At 37.1% G+C, this 24,647-nt stretch overlaps 2 protein-coding genes across 2 annotated transcripts; both read left to right on the top strand.

Annotated features, from left to right (window-relative positions):
• Positions 1-15,898: 15,898 nt before the first annotated feature.
• On the top strand, positions 15,899-18,264 carry LOC116175209 (zinc finger protein ZFAT-like). The gene is made up of 2 exons (XM_031493345.1): positions 15,899-16,383; positions 16,437-18,264. Exon 2 carries the CDS (start codon positions 16,444-16,446, stop codon positions 17,659-17,661), a length of 1,218 nt encoding a protein of 405 aa, XP_031349205.1. The 5' UTR covers positions 15,899-16,383; positions 16,437-16,443; the 3' UTR covers positions 17,662-18,264.
• Positions 18,265-20,180: 1,916 nt separating this feature from the next.
• On the top strand, positions 20,181-22,249 carry LOC116175079. Its single transcript, XM_031493149.1, has one exon. It carries the CDS (start codon positions 20,199-20,201, stop codon positions 21,993-21,995), a length of 1,797 nt encoding a protein of 598 aa, XP_031349009.1. The 5' UTR covers positions 20,181-20,198; the 3' UTR covers positions 21,996-22,249.
• Positions 22,250-24,647: the final 2,398 nt, after the last annotated feature.

Here is a 24,647-nt window from a genome sequence, read left to right as displayed (position 1 = left end):
TCCTTTTTTGCTGTTGTCAGTTTGATTTTCAGATTTTTGTATTTACTTTATTCAACCTTATCTTAATTACCTATTCATATTTTAGTTAACAGCTATTTGAGTGCTATTATTCTACCCCCTTTATATACACAGTTATTACAAAAAAAATTAAAATTAAACAACATTCATTTTATGAACTGCTGGCCTTGTTACCTCCAAGGATTAATAAATCTTATGGGGCGAATCCTACGGGAACGGAATCACCGGGAGCGAATTTGTCGGGGGCGAATTTGCCGGGGGCGAATTTTCCGGGGCGAATCTTACGGAGGCGAATAGTCCGGAGGCGAATTTACTTGGGGGCGAGTTTTCTTGGGGGCGAATTTTCCGGGGCGAATCTTTCTGGGGCGAATAGTCCGGGGGCGAATTTACTTGGGGGCGAGTTTTCTTGGGGGCGAATATTCCGGGGGCGAATTTTCAGGGGCGAATTTACCGGGGCGAATTTTCGGGGGCGAATCATCCTAACCCTAGCTTATAAGCTTCTACTGCTTGTGTCTCTTAGTTTTCTTGCTTTGCCCATCCTTTTGGTGAGGATTGGGAGGATGTGCGTTAGGGTTCTTGGGTTAGGTGCCTTTTCCGTTTCCAGTCACCGCCACTGGTTGGTGAAACTGGAATTGACGCATGTGTCCATCTTACACTGAAGCAATGGTATTAATTTCTAGGAATGTAGCTGTGTGATGTCGTCCGACGTGTTCGATGATACGATTTTTTAGCGCATTTTTTAAGAATTAAAAAAAAATCAGGAGAGGGAGGAGGGGGCTAGTTTTATCCTTCATGGTACTCTAATGAAAGGTCTCAACGAAAGGAATTAATTTCTACCAGCCATAGCCCTCCTCCTCGACCTCTTATCGTGATTGGGTATATTCCCTTATACCTCAAGAACGGATTGTCGGAAGAGGGTACTCACAAAGGGCGATTGAGACGTCTGCAAGATATATATCCATTGGTGATGTCAAAACAAAAGCTAGTTCGGTTAAAAAAAATTCGCTTTATCTGCACAAGTTTTTGGGCATCGCCACCTGCAGTAATGATGGATCACCCTGTATTTGAATTTTTTTTATTTTGACGTTAAATGTGGTTATAAATTGGGATTAAGCGATTATTTAATTGTAAAGAAATTACGTGTTTAGTTTATTCATTTGGAATTATTTGCGTGGTATTGTAAAAGTTTATCTCATACCTTGTTCGGTTTGTTTGCGATATCCTTATCACTGCATAAGCTAATTAGTTTCAAGTTAAGCACGTGTTATCGCCGAAGTTAGCAGATATTAATTGTTTCGAAGACGCAGTATTGTAGTAGTTCAAATGGTGTTAGGGTGGTTTCTTCCAAGTTTAGGTCGGGGATTTTTTTTTTTTTTATTTTTTTGTCAGGTGGGGAAATGCATTATGCACACTCCGGATGGAAAAGTCCGGAGTAGTGTGGGACTCTCACCCACTAAAACCCCACCTGAGGCTTCGGCTTCTAGGGTCATTCGCCTTTATACATACTTTTACACAGAAAAAGATGACTATATAAGTACAATGGGACAGAAACGGATCTAGTTACATTTATTAACATACAAAACCAACAAATTAAAAATATCACAGATCATTTGCTATACCAATTCTTTGGATGAAGGCAATAGTATTTTTACATTGCTCTTTGTTTTTAAAGTTATTTTCCCATGCAGGGTCGATATTAAAGAGCACACGTACATCTGTGTACTGCGGACAGACAGAAATAATATGATGTGGTGTTAAAATAACACCACATTGTTCGCATAGTGGCCGTTCTTCGCCCGCCAACAAATATCCATGAGTGAGGGCAGTATGCCCCAGCCGGAGTCTGTACAGCCTGATCAAGTTCAAACGCCCAACGTCGATATAAAATAGCGGATCCAGACTCTGTTTGATCTTCTTCAAAGCCGTATCAGTCTCCGACCACTGTTCACTCCACCGCTCATAAATTTGTCAAGTTTCTCAATCAAAGTATTACTGCCACATGTAGAGTACGCTGCACATCCATAATCCATCCTTGACAGGATGAGGGCCTTATAAATATCTAGGAGGGTCTTAGGGTGAGCTCCCCACCTATGATGAGCGGGGATTGAATATTCAGGGGATTACGCGGCCTATAGGGCGATGTCATTAGAGGATGAGTTTTCAACAACATTTTTTGCGTCCATTTTTGGGTGAATACTGTCTGAGTGAGGCCCTGGCCAGTGAGTGCGTGTTAAAATTTAGAAGCGCTGGCTTGTCGCGTCACGAGACAAAAGTAATGGGATGGTGGCCGTCTAGATGAGTCAAATCAAGGCCGTTAACAAGGAGCTACGCAGCATCCGAATTGCCAAGTAGATGTTTCTGGGCTTTATTGGGGATGCGATTTGTGAAAAAAATGAATTCTATTGGTAGAACAGATTCGGAGCCAGTGGGCGTATTTTTAAAGTCAAAGTTGGTGAGAGTTAAGTTGCGCGGCCAGAAAAATTAAGTTACGCCGCGAGGCATTAAGCGTCAAACCACGAATGCGATAGTTTCGAAACGCGACGAGAAAAAATCTGACGCGTGAAGCCGTAGGGCAATTAGGAGGAAGCCACGATCTATCGTGCGTGAAACAGAAAGTTTTTAGTAACTCACCATAAGTTTATAGGCAGAGTTGTCCTTTGGAGATTAAATTCAAACTAAATCGTGGAAAATTACGTAGGGGATTAAGATCGGAAAACTTTCATTTTCGAGTGTCGGTATAGTCAGACGAAAAAAGATTTCGGTTTAGTAAGGAGAATCAAAGTGAAAATTGCACGTTTCAGGTAAGTTTTTGATGCAAGTGATAAACTACATTGCAGTCACGATCTTGTCTCTCTGTGAGAGGAAACCATACCTAGGGAACACCCGTATATTCGCCCCTCTACCTCTACGGCCACGAACGAGAAAATTATTTTTGTCTTTTCATCTTTTTGTTGAAAATGTGTTGGGATGTTTTCAAGATCCATATTCTCAATCTATTCTTTAGATCCCAACACTTTTTCAATTGTTAGAGCGGTAAAGTAGGTGTATTGGGAAAAAGGATCCGGTTTTGCAACAGTGCCTTTAAAAGCCCTTAACAGTACGTACAAGTATTTACGAGCTAGCGCCCTCTAAAGTGTCTTCTAACACCTTTAAAAACATTTAAAAATCGATAGTTTTTTACAACTTAGTCTCCACGGACTTTCTACCGGTTTCTAAGGATATGAACCTTTATTATCTTTCCAGGGTGTTCAAGGCTTTTATAGAGATTTTTGAAGTGTTCCACGCCCTTTAACAGCACTTAGCTTGTCTTCGTAACTCTTTGAAGGACTTTAAAAGCCTTCAAGAGGTTTCAAGAACCTTCCAACAGATTTCAAGAGTTTTCAGGAGTCATTACGAGAAGTCTTTCGGATACTCTAACAGTACTAAAGAAAGAAGACTTTCATTTAATAGCCACTTTGAGGAAATGCACGAGTCGTCACAGTCAAATGAAGCAGTTTGACTTCATTTATTTTGAGAATAACCCACACTAAATATACACTGTGTCCAAATAAGGATGGGATCTCCGAAACCATAGAAGATACGACGATAGTTAAAAATCATAAAATTCCGATTACTTCCGAAGCTTTGCCAGAAAAACCGAATTCGTTTTTATTTTTGTCTGATGTTATTTGAAGATACACAAAAATTAAAAAAACACTTTCTCGTTGCCACCTTTGAGCGCTACAAATCACCATCAACTTTATTTTTTATATACCCCGTAAAAAAGTACATACTGTATTGATTAGCATTTTTTATTAGGAATACAACGATGTACGGCACCCAAAAAAAAACAAAAGTTGGAAACTGTTGGTTTCAACAGGATGGTGCAACCGCGCACAACGGCCCAATGTTCGAGCATACATATCGAACATATTTTTCATCTGAAGTCCTATTTTCAACAAGAAAAAGAACAACAATTAATAATATTAAACTGGCTCATGGTTAAACATGATCAGATAACCGTTAATCGGTGGTATGAGTTTGCAGATTGCAGTCCTTGGCCACTGTAGAGATCGTCATTTCTTGTGGGAGTACGATTCTCTGGTGTGAGCAGAGGTTTGCACCTGCACATTTCAATAACGTGGGCAATTTCAGGACAAAAGCCAATAAATTGTTGAATGGTTGACGTCGCTTCCTGAGGCTTATTGCCTAAGGTGTAATTAATCACAAAACCCTATGCAGTGATAAGAATTAATTGGTGCCTTTAAACAATAAAGCGATGAATTATTCAATACGATTGTTACTTATAAGGTGCTAGGTGTAGTAAACAGTTTACGAAAAAGCTGTCCATAAACTTTGATGGTACTCGATGTACCTACTATAATAATCAATTAGTATATTGCGTGATTAGTGTGGAAAACTTCGGCATACAATGGAAATGAAATGTAATTTCACGGTGTCGTGCCATCATCATTAATAGATAGCAATTTATTTTACTAGCATAGATTTACTACTTAGTTATCTCGTTATATAACAACAACAAAAAAAAACACTACACGCTACAATGGATCGTAAAGATGATTCACCTTTTGTTACTAATACTCACGTTCCACAATATACATCGTGTGGCACCTGTAATTATTATAAAATCTCTGGTAATTACCTGTTATAGTGTTACAAGCGGTATTCACTAGAAAATGGCCGTTGGAAAAAGTTCTTCACTTCGGCGTACGTAGATAAATCGCGTGGTAAGTAGTGATTTTTTGTGCCCTTCTTTCATCGCATGCCGAGGCACTATAGTAGAACAAAACAATACCTGTTTTTTTTAATCTACGTGCGCCGATGAGAAACGTTTTGGAATTTCAAATATTCGGAGGACTGTTATACTGTCTACGCGTTCGTATAAAACACTTGCTAGTTAGGTACCTAGAATCCCTCCCGCGGTTTAATTACTCCTCTACAATTTACAACCATACATTGTTGTATGTACGGCCTAATGTGAATTGTATTTGTAACGGATGTGAGTCATGATACGAGCATTTTTCTCGTGAATAGCGTATGTGGTAAGTGACCCTTATTAAAGTGTTCGACCTGGGCTAACTCGGCTGGAACATCATCCGGACCAAGCCGGTGTACCTACCTATCTACGTCGCACAAATTAATAAATTAACTCTTCTCCGATGTGCAGAAATCAGTTTCTGTCGTAATTCGTTTTTTATTGGTTGGATATTGTGAACGCATCTGCGAAATTACTTCTTTCGTTTTTCCGTTTGTTTCAGTCTTTCAGGGACGCAAAGTATTGTAAGGTTGAGTCGGTAATTAATGAATCGGGAAATCGTTATATCCTTTTATTTAAATAACTCGCGGAAGAAACGGATATCTACCCTTCGACGATTTTTCAATTGCAGCGGCGTAGGTCGTCTTCGTTGGTTCGCGAAGTCGTTGTCAATAATCTGCACGTGCACTGCAATGGGCTCATATGTACTCATATATACTTTCTCTCCGATGGGTCAAAAGATGTACAGGGTGAGTCAACGATTCCGCGGATTAACTTAATGCCTTGAAGATAAGATTTTTCGATAGAGTGCTTTTGTATTATGATATGGTTGAATATTCTCCACATTTTAAAAATATTTGGAATTATATACAGGGTGCGCCCACAAAGTAGGACGCCCAAATGGTACATTTTTTAAATAGAACCTCCTGTATTTGAATGCATTTTTGAATTCTATGTGTAATTGTACGTCTTTTTTATTACTCGTATAGGGTTAATATCCGAAAAGCTAGTAGTTTTAAAGATAATTCGATTTTTAAGAAAAATTGGGCATTTGCAAGCGTCAGTGTATTGTCAAAATTATTACTTAAATTGTGATTTCAGGTTTTATATATTTTATCCTGGGTTAAGTAAAAGTCAAATAAATACATCTACTATGAAACATTAAAAAAAATAGCTTACAGGGTTCGTCTAAAAACTCCAATAGGGAGGATACAATTGCGTTTTTTCTTCTTTATCGTAAGTACGTCATTTGCATTTTCCGTACCTTTTCTTTAGGTTTCGACTGATATTTGTCATATTACAATTTCCATCGACGATTGTTGCTCTTATTTATGAGGTATGTACATTTTAGTTTATCAAGGAAGAGGGGTTACCTTTTATTTTCTTTTAGGGTTCAAGTCCTATTTTAATTATTAGGTATCATTTTAACGGACCAGTACAAATACAATTTAATTCAACTGTAAGGACCAGCTTATGTTTGGGAGACGTTTTTACCCACAATTCTGTCGACATACGAGTTTGAAGTGGATAACCTTGGATTAAACTCACCAGTGTGAGCATCAACACCGTTGACATATCTTCCACGCCTGCTGCTAAGGAGCGGCCATATTTTGGAATTTGGTCACCGGGTGAGGAACGAGATTTGATATCGGGATTCGATTCTCAATCAAGAGATAACTTCCGTAACACTTTCAAAGTGTCACTTTGGAGTATTAATTAATATCTATTTTTCCCCTTCTGGGTGATATGCTATCATATTCAAGTAATTTGTTATTATTTTACGATCTCGGTTAAGTTTAGATCGAGTTAGACACGCGAATGGTACTGGAGTCTGCCACTTCCTTCTGAAGCGGTTGGTCGATTAAGTACCGTAGGTACCTGAGTTCACTTTTTGGCGTCAACGTTTAATTTTATGCAAGGTAAACGTTGCCTTATATGTTTTACTTGTACCTGGCCCTATACGTGCGATTTTTTGCCGGGATTTTCAATTTATTTGTGGAAAGTTGAGTTAAGATTCAGTAATTAGTTTGGTAATCGATCATTCTTGATTGGAGGTTTGTTAAACTGGAAAAAATTTCAATTACACAGTTAAGACAGTGTGTCACGTAACTTATAGTTTTGAATATTTGTGCTTTTTGCTATCCCATTGTTGAGTTTATTTTTGATTTGATATTTGATGTGAATAAACGAACCTAAATTGATTTTTACTGTTATTACTACTCTTCTTCTTCTCAATTTCATACAGGGAGAGTTAGAAATTGAGTGGCGCTCAACCATTGGTAAGTGCAACAAAGTTATGAAGATCATTTTACCCAGAACAAACTACCGCTGTAGAAGATTATAATTTTAACATGAACCTAGGTGCCTACATAAATGCCATATCTGTATTATACCTACAGAATACAATCTTTTACCATTGATTTGATGTAAAATTGTGAAGTATAGCTCTAGGGACTTCATTGAATATATGGAAGATTTACAGGATTTACTTTCTCACTCCTTTTCCAATTAACATTTTACAATTTTAGAGTTCAAGCATCAGCATTTGGCCAGGACATAACCTGTCTCATTACATAACATAACCTGTCTCATTACATAATAGAAGGGTATAATATTCGCACAAAAAGTAGGGTTTCGCGACCCATTACATAACAGTATTCCAACAATCATGAAAAATAATCACATTTGGCATTTATGCAAAATAAGATAGAAGCCTTCACATAAAACAAACAAAACACCCTATATATTAATCTCAAATGAAAGCCACCCACACCTGTGGAAAATTCTACCCTAACTAACTGGATATATTTTTGATTTTGATGTACGCTTTTACGCATTTCATTAAAGGGCAAGAAACGCAAGCAACGCCACTGGAAATGCTTTACCGCGAATCTTAGCAATTCAAATTGCACAAGGACGAGGGCTTGCGAGTGGGTGCGCATGCTTTGGCTTTTCCCAAGCGAGAAAAGGAAGGAAGCGAAGTTTTAGCGGACTCGGCAGAATGTAGACAGCTTTTGGTGGTATATGCTTGATTCGCAAATATAAGTAAATGTATACTTTACTTTTTCTTTTGTAATTACTGTAGTTAGCATAGGTTGTAGTAATATTGTTTTGTACTACTTGCTTGTTGATTATTAGGGTGTTTGCTTTTATAAATTTGAATTTTCAAGGCCTTATAGTACATTGCGCAAAATTCGTAAAATAAGTTAACAGTTGAGGTAAGGGCCGTATTTTGGAGTAGGTAGCTTTGTGTTTTTTTGTTAGGGCTGTCATGTCTCGTGTACGTACAAGTTTCATTGAGAATGTCGCTTCAATTAAATTTATAGGAATTCAATTCATTTAGCTTAATTAATTTTTAATTTTTATCGTTTTGACGTCAGGGTTACGTTCATCTAGTGTTAGTGGAAGGCTGAAGATTAGTACAGGGCGTTAATCTAATTTAGGGTATATTATAATTTTTGAAACGTAGGTAGTTTTAAATGGAATTTCTCATAGGTGCGGGTGGCTTTCATTTGAGACTAATATTCAAAATTCCTGTTTGAGACTAATTTATGGAATAAGAAAGCATCATCATATATCACACCAATTAAAAGAAAACGGATGGCAGATGGTCATACCATGAAGTGGTAACAATAAAAACAAAAAATATAACGCTTTAAGCAATATTGTAAAAAACATACCCGTCGGAAAATTTAAGAAGGCACTCCATAACATTGTTTTTGCTGGACAAACGTTTGAGTTGAGTTAAATTTTATAACCCAATTGACTGTAAGTTACACTTATTTATTTCTTTCATACATTTTGTATTTCATAAATTTATTTATGTATTTTTTTCCCATTACAAAGTAATTCTTTATTTTCTGTACAATTCCCAATTAGATTTTGATTTCTTTTTATTATAGTAGGGTTAAGGGTAAGAGCAGAGTTGGGTCGCCGTGAGTAGCCCAACATCTCAACTTCGCCCTGTTAAATTGTGTGTATGGCATTATTTAATAAAATACTTTATTATTATTGATACTTGATACTTTGACGTATGCCTGGCGTCGCCGCCTCTCCCAGGATTTAGTCAACTGTCGTGGGGATGCGTCCCTGGTAGGCACTATCAGGGGCGTTTCGCCACTACTTTTGTTGCCATCGTGCTGGGCCGCGAGACATATGCCAAACAATATGGTGGATTTTGTGAATGGGGAGGGGGGATTGTGGGGGAGGGCTAACTGCGTGTTCGCCACTGGAATATCTGCCTTAAGCCCGTTTGTAACGATCCCTTATTTAGTCAATTTTTAAATCATTTTTTAGGAACAAAAAAATTGAACATTTCATACATCAACTTTGATCAATTTTTTGGTAGTTATTTTAGGAACTGAAAGTTGTCCTATTTTTGTAATTTATAGAACCTGTCCTATTTTCCCTCAATTTTTTAGTAACTTTTGACAGATTATAGGGAATTTGTAAAATTAAAATTAAATTTATATTCATTTTTAAAGCTCACTATAATACGTTGACAGTAGATAGAGACCTTAGTTTACAGAAGATAAATATTTAGTCTCCAGATTTAATATAACATAGGTTAAGTACAAATGTTAACATTTTACAGGTACTAAAAAATTGACAATATTATGGAATGTTACATACAGTTTCATCATTTATGACATTTTTAGGATAGCATTATCTTTATTGAAGAAAAAAAGGACTAAAAATTTGACTAAACAAGTGATCGTTACAAACGGGCTTTAGAGGGAACTCTGCTTTCTGATGATAGCTTCTTCTCCGGGCGCATATGAGTTTCATTATTATTATTACATACAGAGTGTTTAGATAATTTAGGGTATCTGATAGATTTTGTGTACATAGTGAGGCTGGTATGGAACCATTCGCGGGGAGGTGACTTCAAAGTTCAATTACGATACTTGTTATCGGCTTGTATGATGGATCGGGGGTTTTGATTGCTTTATGAGGAATATGTACCAAATGTGATTTTGGATTTTTGGTTTTGAATTGCGCAATTGTTTCTCGACTGGACTTGGGTCATTACAAAATCAATCTGACACTAACCTAAAACAAAATATTATATATGCGATGAATGTGTAACCCGAGACCATCATCAGTTTCTTTTTGTAAATAACCGCTTCTGTTCTCGATAAATTTGTGCTTGAAGATTTGATCCCACGCACGGCAATGACATCTCATTGATACGTGAGCCAATGTCCTTCTCACGTTACAGATTGTGCCTTGTAGCAGTCCAGTTTTATCGTGATGGGTGGCAAGTTTTGCATCAAATCCACGTTTTATATCTAGTCAAATACCTTTTTGATAGCAAAGGAAACGGCGAGTGGCCGTCTTGGCCGCTTCTGCGATGTGATCAATCAATTTATTGACTTGGAGCAGGAATGTCAAAAGTCGAAGAAAGTTTACCTTAATGGAAATTTGTAATTGTCATTTTTAAAAATAATGCATTTAAAAAAAGTTTTCTCCGTTCGTATCAGGCGTTATTAACTACTAGTCAACGACTTCGGACTGCTATTTGGCTACATCTGCTTTTCTCAGTAAATTAGTAAGATGAAAAATAATGAAGCAATTCCACTGATTCACGTAGTGCTCTAAACTGGTCCCAATTTTAGTTTTTCTATTTACCTAATAGTGTTGGATCAGCTGATATGAACCGCCATTCCGGTTCTGTTTATTTCGAACTTTTGCTTGGAAGAATGGGGCGCTAGTTCTCTTTCTTTTATCTTTCTCCGCCTAAATAGTGGCAGAGATTCCAATAAAACTTGTTTCGTTTGAAGCCTTTAGAAAAGGATTTCAATTTGATGCACCATTTATGGTAGTGTTGAGGCACATTTCTGGAAAATCATGCAGGATCTTTCCAGTTTCTTCTTCATGCTTATTATTGGCTATTCTGTTGTCTTTTAAAATTTCAGTCATTCGTAGAACTGGAAAAAATCACTTTTTAACTGTATAAGGCGTATCTCCGCATTTTTCTCTCCTTCAATCTTGAAAAAAACTATTACACTCAATATCGTTGCAGTTTCACATTCTGCTATATCTGCTATAGGATGCGAAAAATGCTTGTGTTCGTGGTACAATAACGTAGAAACCAAGAAAGAAATGTGTAACTGTAATATTTGCTTCAAGGTCTCATCCCATTTGTTAAACCCGTTAGCAATTAAAATTTTCGACAAGTGAGTCCAGTCTGGTCTGAATAGCAATTACTCCTATATCCAAGTGTCTTGTTGCGAAACATGAAGATGGACAGCATGAAGCTGAGAAATGTAACACGAAAAAAGCAGAATCTGAGTACATTACCTTTCAGAAGAATCTCTAATTGTACGGAAAGAGTGTTCAGCAAGTTCTCTCCTCGTAGAATTACCCATGAAATACTGAGGGTTGTAGCAAGTATGTAACTAACAAAGTTTTATAAAGAATTCTAACGCAGCCACAGACGAACGGGATTATGTTGGAATTTTTTAAAGTACATTAAATCAAGCTCAGAGCAGGAATGGCCAGTTTATTAACTTTTACGAGCAGCTACCAACACCATTAAAAATATTCAACTGCACATCTGTGCGTTTCATGAAATATATCTCTGCATTATCATGGTGCGATCTCCGCCGTAAGTGTATAAGTTTACATCTGGATGAAGAGCAAATTGTACCGATCCGACCCTGCAGTCCCACAATTACTTTATCTCGCCAGTAAAACCGCAAACCGCTGCCTCTGTTCTACGAACGCGGACATATGTTTAGACGAGTCGGTCGTGGAACTACTACAAAGTTGTATTTTACTAGATGACATCATAATTCTAAAGGATGAGTAAGGCCAATGCATAAAGTAGTAATGGTTAAATTTCATGCTTCAACCATCGGCCTCTTTCATAATACCAACGTTTACAAAAATGTAATGACCGAAATTATTATAATTTCGCAATTCAGAATTTCTTCTGTCTTGGTACATTCAGACCTCCCACTCAGACGAGATTTAATTGGTTTTCTAGTGACAGCGGCTGAGAAACTGGTACATTTTCCATTTATGCTCTTTCCAGAAATGAGCCACAAAACCAGCCATGCTATTCTTTCAAGAGTGTCAAGTCAAACAAAAACTTAATCATCAAAACTACTTTGAAGGAAGCGAGGACAGTTCCAGATAGCACCTAGCACCAGCCTAAATGTGGAATTAAACCTTTCGCATGTGTGTAAAGATGTATCGTCATACCTTTTAATAGCACGAAAATCGATGGGTGCAGTGGCGAATTATCCATAAGGCACAATAGACTATGGTCTGGTGGCCAAAGGTTTGGCGTTTGGGAGGCCCTAGGTTATATAACAATGTTCACAGACGGTTAGTTTTCTCCAGCAAATGATTTATTTATTTATTTATTTATTTATTTATTTATTTATTTATTTATTTATTTATTTATTTATTTATTTATTTATTTATTTATTTATTTATTTATTTATTTATTTATTTATTTATTTATTTATTTATTTATTTATTTATTGCTCTTGAACATGATTTTTTGCCGATGCAAGAAACAAGAAAGAAGTGTGGCTGCGAAAAAGCATGCCAACATTCCCAGAGGAACTGCCTCTGACTGTTTCCCTACAGGAGTTCGATGGAGAAGGTATTAGAGAAAAAGAAGACGAGGATGAAAGTTCTTCCCACTCCAAGAGAGCAAGAGAAAGAGACAGCACTCCGAAGTAAGGTTGCCTGATTGGTCCATGCGTTTTGACCACTATAGCGTCAGAGCCCGGCCGTTTAAATACCAGTCACAGGGCCGCAACAATTCATTCGGTTTCGATCGCGTCTCGATTCAATCTTGATTCTCGGAACCAGTCGAGCCGAGGACCGTAACACTGCACCGTCGCCGCTCTCACTGAACTACTGGAAAATTCATTTGAAAAGTCATGCCTGAGGCAATTTCTCTCGCTCATCTAATTGTAATGTTTAAAGGTGCCATTCCTTTTTCATTTGATTAACGTTGCGTTTCCAAATTATATCCCGATTTTCAATTTCTACTAGATAACAAGATATTCCTAATCGTTTGACAACTCTTCAAAAACAAGTTGATCTAACTTCCTATAATCTTTAACACATACTTCTTCTCCTTCACTAAAGAAAACATTAGGTTCGCCGCTATAATACTGTAGCGTATATTCCACAAATGTAGAACGACATCGGGGCGCCATCAAGTTCCTGGCGATAAGAAATGAAGGTAGATGTGATGCATTCTTTCTGGGAAATATAATATTTCTGTTCGAGAACTTCTAAGAATTTTGTATTTACTATACAGGATGGCAATTTGAAAACTTACCACCCCCCATGTCTTAGTAAATAAACGAGATATTTTAAAAAATCAAAAGCCGTTTCGGTAATTCGGAGGGGGAATCACAAATGACATAGTTGGCGACGCACCCCCTCCAACCCCCTGCGCCCCAACCACCCCAACTTTTAAATCTTAAATGTCATTGTGATTCCCCCTCCGAATTACTGAAACAGATTTTGATTTTTTAAAACATCTCGTTTATTTACTAAGTACATATAAGCGGATGTGTGTTTATTGACGCCGATTTGAAGAATCCTTTGAAAATGTAGGATGCCCGTTATTAATGAATGCTTTCACTTTGGACTTGTTTGTTGTTTTCTTGTTAATTCTTTGATAATAATTCTATGATAATAAATTCATCTGAATTAGTAAAAAAATGAACAATAATCTAGTTGAACAATTCCGGTGCTTTTCAGATTTAATTTAATTGGTAGCCTTATTGATAGAATATCAGCACTATTACTATAAAAAAATCTACTTCATCTCTAGGCCCATCTCCTAAATTTCTTCGCCGAAAATCGAGAAATATTTATATTTTCGCCATAGATGGTCACTAATACTCGGTGATCGGTCACTAACTTACACTTTTTCTAATACAAATACTGATTAAATTTGACTACTTCTAAAATTATTGCCAAGCCTTCTTTTTCGATCTGTGAACTCTATAGGTGTTTATTTATTTATTTATTTATTAGCCCTCTCTTGTTCTGGGTCCTCAACAGGCTTGTGCCTACTTACAGAGTGACCCGCATAATGCTTTTTTTCTATTTCGGTGTCACAATGATGATTTTGTACAACTGTTTTAGGCCGAAAACAGTTGTACAAAGACAGTGATTATAGTCGTTTTTTTTTTTGGTAACTCATCTCTTAAGTTGGCAGTTACTAGTTAGTACAAGTAGGTACTTCGTTGGGTACTTCCGTGTTTGAACTTCAAAATGTCAGTCTTACTACGCTGCCAACCTAAAACTTAACGGCATAAAAAGTGTTCCCAACATAAAACATGTTAGTTCTAATGTTCCCTATAGTTTCTGATAATGATTTTTTTAATTAAATTAAAGCACCGAAATAGAAAAAATAGTATGAAAAACGCGTGTTACAATGCTTTATTGTAATACTCCTATCTTGCGGTCACTCGTGCCTACGCTTCGCGTCGCCACTCGTGCCACAAGATGGTCGTATTACAATAGGTCGCATTGTAACACTTGTCTTTCAATATACTATTAGAGGTGCCTCTGCACCTTTGATTATAATTAGTAGTCTATATTCAAAGCTCTGCACTATACTACTCCGGTATTTACCTTACGAATTAGGAAAACTGCAGGAAAACCTAATTCGGAATAGCCGGCAGAATGATCGTAATTGGTCTAAAGTAATTCCCGACCTCCGGATTATAGCCCAACGCTCTACCATTGAGCCATAAAGCCTCTAAAGCAGAAGATGCAACACCGCTCATATCATAAGAACTTGCATGTACAGTTCATATAAGTGGCAAAGTAGGGCGAAAACACAGTAATAAGGAGCTGCGATAAAAACCGACGCGAGTCGTCAATTTTGCGCTGGTTTCGTTTGGTATTTTCAGCCCGGAACGATTACACATAAAAATGGTGGGTTGCGGTTGATGGAAGCTGTCGAAAGGTTGTGGGCGCAGACGGAAGTCGATTCCGTTTCACATTTTTAGTACGCAACGATAGGAAAGAGACAGAAGAAAAAAAGAAAAATTTAGATCAGTTTTATGGTTCTTCGTTCCGCACACTTTGGAAGCGTCACCCGGTCGTTTTACGTATCCCGTGGTGAAGTTAGAGTTGTGTGCACGCCGTGGTCCTGAGGTGGGAAGGCCCAGACTTCAGGCAGCTTCCGTAAGTAGTTTAAGCATCACGTGTACGTCCGTCTACGTGGAAATCCATGTCCAAGGTTCTCAAGAACTCCATGAAACCGAGGAAATTTAGGAAGTGTGATGACTTGATGAGCTAATGGTTCAAAGTAGTGGAGGAAACATGGGAAAGTGAAGAAATAGGGAAAGTTACGAATATGAAGTCAACGGATGGAAGGAATGAGCAAAAAATTGTAATTGCAATTAGGGATTGTTTTGGTCTATCGACACTTTGTAAGATATGAGACACAATTTTGATTTGCACACAGGAACGTGTGGTCTTGGCGGTTGTTAGCTGCATACACAGCAGTCTCGTCTGGAGCTTGCAGCTGTCTGGAAATCCACTTACATTTAATATTTCATCTTAGTACCTACCAAGAAAACGAAATAAAGATTTGTTCAATTTCGTTTATCTTCAAAATGGATCGCCAGTAATGAAATTTTTTATTTTATTATTAGATGCTCGCCATAAATAATCCCTTACTAAATAGTCTGGGCACTAAAAGATTTTTATGATCGCTTCTCATCATAAAATTCGGAGTTAGAGAATACTTAATTTTAAATAGATTGATTTTATTGCCAGTAAGTAATTAAGGAACAAATTAAAACACTCAATTTTTATTTATAGAAATGTTAACGATCTCTGCTTGCCGCAAAATACGCAACAACTGCATCGAAACGTGAGTTTCACATTTGAATTATCAGTTTAATTTTAAATATCTAGTGCCATCTATTGTGTTTATATCAAACGCTTAGCAAAGTTATTAGATGTAACTTCTTCTAAAAAATCAAAGAAAATTCTACTTATGTTATCTTTGTTAAAGTCGTTGTATGGAGCAATGGTTGTAGAGATGGTGCTGCAATGCATTTATACCAAAGAGTAATAACCCACGATACACACCGATATAACCCGTTGATGGCTGTGGCTTTATAACCATAAAAAGTATTGTTCTGCGTTCTGTGGATATAACCTATATCGCCTTCCCCATAGACAAGTTCCTTGCCATTGATTATACAAGTGTGTTATGTGTATAATTACAGATTTAAATATCAGGCCTTCATTCAACGATATAACGTATCTATGCTATTATATTATATCACAATCACAAATAATCACGTACGGTATCGTCGGTATCTCAATCTATATACTCTTTGTAAACTGTTTAAGTATTGAATGTTTATATCTTTGTTTATTCATAAACAAATCTTATACCTTTTGTTTAGTTTATAGCTTAGATCGTGTAATTATATTCCATGTAAATAGATCATTGTATATTTAATACTCGATTTAGTATCAATAGGTACTCATATGATCAAAGTGTTTACTATTCTCACAATTTTGGGGTGGTGATAGTGCAAATCAAACCTACTTAATTTTTGTATCTTTCTGAATGCTTATGGGCAGTTACATTGGTCAAGGTAAATCGTTTTTGTGGTTATGATTATAGGATTAAAAAATAATTGTTAAGTAGGTGCCTAATGGATGACAACGTTGTCTTAGTTAAAATTGAACCAAAACAAGAAGAAGAAATAAATTTGTCCATTGAAGGAGACATTCTTGTAACGGATGTTTCTTTTGAAACTATAAAGGGAGAACATAATGGAACTACGACAGGTTCACCATATTGTAGGCAAGAGTACAATGGAGATCAAATGCTGCAACAAGGTCATTCCTCAAACATTAAATGTGGAACTGTAAAGTTTAAATGTGTGGCTTGCGATTACACAACGGGTAATGAACCACATTTTAAAATACACCTCGTGACGCACAAGGATACTGAAGATTTTAAATGTGCAAAATGTAATTATGCAACAAATATTAAACGCTGTGTTGAATCGCATCTCTTAACTCGGGAACATTCGAAATGTTTTAAATGTGATATTTGTGATTATACAACGGACACTAAGAGGAATCTGAGAAATCATGATCAAAAACACACGGTTTCAGAACTTTTTAAATGTGACGTTTGTGATTATGCAACAAAATGGAAGTACAGTTTGGAGCAACATGTCGTAAAACACAATTATTTGAAAGATTTAAAATGTGATATTTGTGGTTATGCAACAACGAAGGCCTATTTAAAAAAACATGTTTTAATACACAGTTATTCAAAAGATTTTAAATGTGATTTTTGTGATTATGCAACAAACAGGAAGGGCAATTTGAAGCTACATGCCTTAATACACAATGATTCAAAAAAGCTTAAATGTGTAATTTGTGATTATGCAACGAATAGGAAAGACCATTTAAAGCAACATGTCCTAATACACAATGATTCAAAAGATCTTAAATGTGATATTTGTGATTATAGAACAAATACTAGGACAAATTTGAGGGGTCATGTTCTAAAGCACAATGTTTCAACCGTTTTTAAATGTGACACTTGTGACTATGAAACAAAAAGGAAGCGGAGTTTGAAGTTACATGTTTTAATACACAATGATTCGACATATTTCAAATGTGATATTTGTCATTATGCAACGAAAAGGAAGGGCAATCTAAAGCGACATGTTGTAGTACACAGTGATTCGAAAGATTTTAAATGTGATATTTGTGATTATGCCACTAACAGGAAGGACAGTTTAAAACAGCATGTCTTATTACACAATGATTTGAAATTTAAATGTGACATTTGTGATTATACAACAAATACTAATAGGAATTTGAGAGGTCATGTTTTAAAACACAAGGTTTGAACAGTTTTGAAATGTGACGATTGTGACTGCAACAAAATGGAAGCACAGTTTGAAGATACATGTCTTATTTTTAATAAGCAGTTTGAAATTGCATACAATCATTCTTAGCACTGTAATTGAGCGTCATCATATATGTACAGAATGCTAATTGTACTTTCAAGTAATTAGCTATGCTAATAATTACCTACTATAGGAATAGTAAATTTGGCAAACCACAGGGATTTAAAATGCTCTACCTCTACTTTTGGGTTTTACCACTTGCAAAACAATTTTTTCTCATTTGTTTTAGCGGTGGTGTGTGATTTCATCACTGTCACTGATTTACGCAAGGGTCAGAAACAGATTAAGTAGGGAAATGAGTGTGTTTATTCAGAAATTATATTGCAAATAACAATAAAGTTGTCCAGTTGATAAAAATACCTGCTTATATTTTTTAATGTTAATACAGGTCTAGACCATTTGTGAATGTAACGAACGTTAATTATCAAAATCTTAAGTAAAAATAAAAATTTAATAAATATATATGTTATTTGCTAGGTATCTAAACCTATCTAAATATAGATATTGTATCTTTAGCATGTACATCTTTGGACAGAATTAAACAGTATCAAGTTTCAATTGTTTTGCTTCAGATTCGGCTTGTAATGCATCAGGAATATTATTAACAAACAATTGATAAAACCGCATCGTTGCCGTTGGTCAGTTTACTGATGTGAAAGGGTGGCGTATTTGGAAAAAAGCTTAGAAATGGAAAGAGATTCCTAGTCTAAGGCTAAGAAACGTCTATAGTCGAAGGGTAGTATAAAGGTACTGGGGAAGTGACTCACACAGGCCCAGATGGACATATTTCGCGCCTATGGGACCCTTGAAATCTCCTGCCTGCGCCATCTAGAAACTAGGATGAAAAAATGACTGGATTGCGACAAAGCTTAGGCCGGAGCGCTCGAAAAAGTCACGTGACGTTAGGAGTCATATGAAATACTCGTACATTACGCCACTCGTCGACTTTAGATTCAACTACTCCAATGCTCTCGCCTCGCCACTGATCACTATGGTAGTGTCATCTGCGTACATAAATACCTTCCCTTCATGTAGATGATGTGGGAGATCGTTAACGTGCAGTAAAAAAATCAAGGGGCCAATTACGCTCCCTTGGAGAGTAACCATGTTTCGAGTACGATATTGAGATGCCCCAACCTTAGTAACATCCTGTGAATATGATTGTAGATACGAAGCACCCTATACATCATGTTAGTTACACATGCTGCCAACCGAAATCTGGTGGGATTACAGAAAAGGGAAAGAGAGCGAAGATGAGACGGATGGAATTCTTGGAAGACCACATGTGTTTACCATTTCAAACACCTGCAGTCCAGTTTTTTTCCTAGAAATGCGTGAAATGCAGGGAATGGGCGATTTTCGGGTGGTTTTTAGGGGTGTTAGATCAAATTACCGCGTGGCCTGGGGTGGTCAATAAATACGATTTAACATGGTGTGTTCAGGGTCTTTTTCTTGTAACCGGCTTAAGTGTAAAGTACGGCTTATCTTGAAATATTTGTTATACCTTAATCATTGCTGTGTGCTTTTGTTTTTTATATCAGGTGAGGTATTTGCTTCTTTATTCAATTAATCTATAAATGTGTGTAACTTAAATGCAGATTGTAACCCTTTACTTATGTACTTACTGGATTCAAGCACTTGCACCTCTTAATGTGTAACCTTTGTTGGTATTGCCAATCATGTTTCATTGTCGGTATGGCTGTATCTGTGCTGTCCATATTTGTGTATTGTGCTTTTTAGTCACTCTCGATTATTTCATTGCATTTCATTATATTTGCTTATTGTGGGCTGTGAGTAATCTAGAGGGAAAAGGAGATCGAGTTAAAGAGGAGGAACATGGGGGAATATAGGAAAGGGAACATTACCAAAGGATAGGAACATCGGAAACTAATGAACACTCGGAGAAGAAGGTACCACCAGAAAGCAGAGTTCCCTCTAAGGCAGATATTGCAGTGGCGAAGCTGTGGCCGTACCCGTTAGGGTCGGATAATACCCAGTTAGTCCCCCCCCCCTCCCCTCCCAATCCACAAAATCCACCACATTGTTTGGCATATGTCGCGGCCCAGCGCAATGGCAACAATGAACAAAGTGGTGGGGATACACCCGTTAGTACCTACCAGGGACACATCCCCACGACAGTTGACCAAATTCTGGGAGAGGCGGCTACGCCAGGCATATGCCAAAGTATCAATAAATTAAATAAATAAATGACTTCGTTCGAAACAAATTACCTTTTGCTCTAATTAACGGGCAGAACTTAGTATTCGACTTTGACCCATATCAACTAGTTGTATTGCTTTAATGCATAGCAACGTAGAATTAGAGCTTAATGTACAAATCATTTTCTCTTGAATAATAAATTAGATTTTACTTTTAACGTCTCATTTTGTTCAATTATCCGAAAAATATAATGTTCCACACTAAGTATTAATTTGGTTAGTTTTCCGGTGCCCTTTCGACTTGTAAACCGCTCAGAAATGCCAGCGTGGTGCTTTGTTGTACTGCTATGTGTGGTGACGCAATACGCGAATAGTGACGAAATTGCAAAATTGCAACCGAAGAATTTGGTTCCTGGGTGTATTGTTGAGGTATTACATAAGGTTTTTCCTAAGAACGTATCCTTCGCTTATATTTTGAATGATCACCCAGAATATTTTCCGAATAATTTCAATGTTCCTCGTGTAATCGTCAACATTAGTCGCCCGATTAACGGATATTATGGTAACTATGAAAATGATTACGTTATAGAAGCGAAAACAGGGGATAAGTTAATAACGACCATCCACAAGTTAATCCGAAGTCCTATTTGGGAACGTGGAAGGACAAACCGTGGACGCTTTCTTCTAATCACCGCGGAGAAAAATTTAACTCTCACATTTCGTGTTTTTTGGCAAATACATATTATAAAAGTGGTCGTAATTCAATACAAAACCGAATTTGACGGACAAAATGTAACTGTTATTACAGGCAATCCATTTGACGAACGAAATGGTTGTGGGAAAGTGCCAACAGCTTTCCGCTACCAACAGTGCGATTCGAGATTGTCTGTTATATTTGATGAGTACGTTCGAGATTTTGGGAGATGTGAAGTAATTACAGGAGCAGCGCAATTCGGATTGAAGAAACCATTCTATCTACCAGATTATATAATTTTGTCCATGTTAGAACTGATAGAAGAGTTTTTAAATGCAAGAGTAATACGCTCTACTGATATGACCGTTAAGGAGTTTTACGAATTAGGGCGACATAACGCTATGGTGATATTGTTGGTTCAGTATGGATTGACTGTTTACGTTGACACTAGCAATGAAATTTGGACGGAAAGTTTCATCTGGATAGGACCAACACCAAAAGTTATATCACCATGCGTTACATATTTTATACCATTTAAGGGTATCTTATGGATAATTGTAATTGTTACGCTCATTGCAGTAACCCTGACTTGGTGGCTTATGCTCTACAAGACCGAATCTTCTAGAACTGTTTCAGCTATCTCTGTTGATGTGATAAGCCTACTTTTAGGCGTGTCCATATCCACCGAAACGCGTAGAATTGCTCTAAGAATTCTGATTATCTTCTATCTAGTATACGTCATCCACATTCAAACAGTTTATACATCAAATTTGATCAATATCTTGATATTGCCTAAGTACGAGAACTCAATTAACAACATGGACCAATTGGAAAAGAGTGACATGGAAATCTACGTCCCCGAATCTCTTTACGAGTATTATTTAAAAAACAATCTTGAACATTATGAGGGAATCAAGGGCAGGCTGACTGTAATCAAAAATGACTACACTTCTTATGTAAAAAAATTAAACCATACAAATTACTTCATAGTAGGACGAAGGTCACAAGTGACAACGTTCAAACAACATGCATCTGCTGTAGCAAACTATTTAAAAGGAAAAAAACAAAATTTTTTTTTTTGTGAATTTTCAGGTTTACTTCGTCAGGTTAACTTTGCCATGTTCAAGGGTAGCTACTTCCTTCCCAGCTTAAATCGAATAATATCTTATTTATATGAATCTGGTTATCATAGTTGGCTTACGAACAGCGTTGACTATACCTACAACGCAGAACCTGACGTCCGAAGCTATGAGATAGCTGAACTAGCTCAACACGATTTCCAAACAGGATTGAAGCTTATTCATGTTAGCGGTGCTTTTTTCATTCTTGCGCTTGGATATGGAATTTCTGTTGCAGTTTTTCTTATGGAGTGTGTCATTTATCGTGTCTCGGCGAGAATGCAACGAATAATTGTGCTGTAAATGTATTTTACACTTTTTAGAATTTCTGACTCTGTTTCAGTAGACGTGATGTACACCTACCTGTGACAATTTTGAAGCATTCACATAAATGCAAAAGGTTCATAGCGAACCAGAATCTTGCAATCCTTTAATCTAAAAAAATATAGATGTGTATTGTTATGAATTTTTAAACTGTTTGAAGTCTTTTTTTGAACACTATTATACAACTTGAATATGTATCAGTACCTACTTATATTACAATTTCTGTTTGTAAATCGGACGTAATGAACTTTGTCAAATTGAAATAAAATAAAGAAGTAGCAAACAATGTGTTTAATATAGAACAATTTTGCATTAGGTAATTTTGCAATTTTAGTCTTCTTTGATATCGGTAATTTATTTCCGAGTATTTATTTTAAAGAGTGCTTGGACATCGTCACTGAAAAACTCTACTATTTTCAACCCTTAGGGCGTTTGCCCACAGGACGGTAACGGCACGATTTGACGCGCGCGATAAATCGTACGCGATATCGCGACGACCAAAATTCATAAATTTGTCACGCCCATTGGTTAAAAAATGCCGCGACGATATTTAAAACCGTCGCGGCCGGACGTTACCGCACAAACCCGCGATTTAGCGGTCAAAAAGCGCGCAAATTCGTGTCGCCTGACTTTTGAACGCCAATAGGGTTAAATGATTTCTAGCCGACACGTCGAAATTATCAACGATATCTTTAGTACTGTGTTGTCATTTGGTGCGTGCTCTCTCAAAATGGGATGGACCCAATATTGCCTTTGAGTCTGGATAGCTTGCCTTCTTCGGCGCCTACGTAAAACCATCGCTAATAAAATTAATTTCCTTCGATCCATCACTTCGAAGCTTACAGCACCAACTGACTAAAATCGATCTGGCAACACGGAATATTAATCTAAACAGATTCGCACGATATCTACCGCGTAGTGGGCGAGCACTCAGCGGATGCGGCGCGATATATCGCGCGCGTCAAATCGTGCCATTACCGTCTTGTGGGCAAACGCCCTTAGACCAAGTTTTGTTCCACGCCTTGAACAAAATTTCTTGAAATTCTCTTTATAAAGGCCGTATTAGACGATGCAATTTTTATTGCAATTTTTGCAGCAATTCATTGCCGCAAGAAATTGCACGAAAAATTGCTCCGTGTATGTTAAAATTGCACGTGCAATTTCTTGCACCAAATATTGCAGCAAGACATTCTGCAATTTTCTGGTTATAGAACTTGTGCTATTTTTCTTGCAATTTTTCTTGCAATTTAGTAACTATTTTAGTAACATTTAATTTATAAAAAAAATAAAGTGGTATGCACTGGAGAACATTACCTCCTTATGCTATATACAGGTTTGTTATTTAAAGTTAAAACTGAAATAACCTATTTACGAGGAATTCAAAAATGGATATTGCTGCCGCATCTTTAGTTATTGCGTCTGCTGTTGCTCTTTTAAAAAAAAAGAAACATAGAAGACGACGACATTTTTGGACCAGGCAGTGGCTTGCCAATAACGATTTCACAAAGGGAAACCTAAACCTACTCAATGAATTTAACGAACCTGATGGCCGTTTACACCGACATATTTAAGCCGGGCTTAGCTTAAGCGTACCTTAAAATCCATGGCAACCATTGTCTCAATAATCGTTGCCATGGATTTTAAGCTACGCTTAAACTAAGCTCCACTTAAATTTGTCGGTGCAAACGGCCATGAGTGTGAATAAGTGCGTGCAAATATAAATAATAAATTGCACGGCCTTCAACAAAGGAAACGTCACAAAACACACGTTTCCTGGTCTACAACAGACGTGAAGTTGCTTTCAAGTATTTCCCAGTGATGCCAATTCCACTTTCATTGGCACCAATACATGATTAGAATTGGGTATAAAAAAATTGCCAAATAAATTGCATAGTGTAATCATTGCATCTTTTTGCAATAATTGCTGCAATAATAGCAGCAATAGTTGCTGCAAGGATTGCAATAAAAATTGCATCGTCTAATACGGCCTTAAGGTGTATGAGGTAAAGGACGGAGGGCGTTTAAGACAGTCACCGTCGCACTACTAGCTCAAATCATTTTAGTACCCATGGAACGTTGGACCAACCAACAACGCGCGTTCGCCATTTGCACCTCACCTAGCCCAGAGACTTGTTATTACAGTCTCTGACCTAGCCCAGTACGCCCTGAATGAAGAACAATGTTTATAGCAAGATGGAGCAACGAGCCAAACAGCCAGAGGGAGTATGATCCTGAAAATTTTCGGATGCGCCTTGATGAGTACGTACTTTTTCAGAGAGGGATGTTTTCCTGAATATTTTTGAGGTGCTGTCACGAATGCTAGTTACGCTGATTAATACCACGAGCGCTTGCGCGAGTGGTATTAAAAAGCGTAACTAGCATGAGTGGAGGAGCAGCTCAAAAATAATCTACAAATACTTCGACTACGAATGGTATTCGGAGGACTATTCAATGAATCAAAAGAAAAATTAAGCATAATTACCCACGCGAATGTATTTCCATGACAACAACAAACGTCAAAATAAATTATGGAAGTTGCTTTTCATTTTGCTATTGATTCTATTCGAACTTTTGTGCTCCAAGCTAATTCGTTATGAGTGATTAAATTAAAAGATGTGGTGATAAGTCGGT

Source organism: Photinus pyralis, unplaced genomic scaffold, assembly GCF_008802855.1.
Source record: "Photinus pyralis isolate 1611_PpyrPB1 unplaced genomic scaffold, Ppyr1.3 Ppyr1.4_LG6, whole genome shotgun sequence".
In the NCBI taxonomy this organism is placed as follows: domain Eukaryota; kingdom Metazoa; phylum Arthropoda; class Insecta; order Coleoptera; family Lampyridae; genus Photinus; species Photinus pyralis.
Note: the sequence above shows the minus strand (reverse complement) of the source record. Positions and strands in the feature narration are given on the sequence as shown.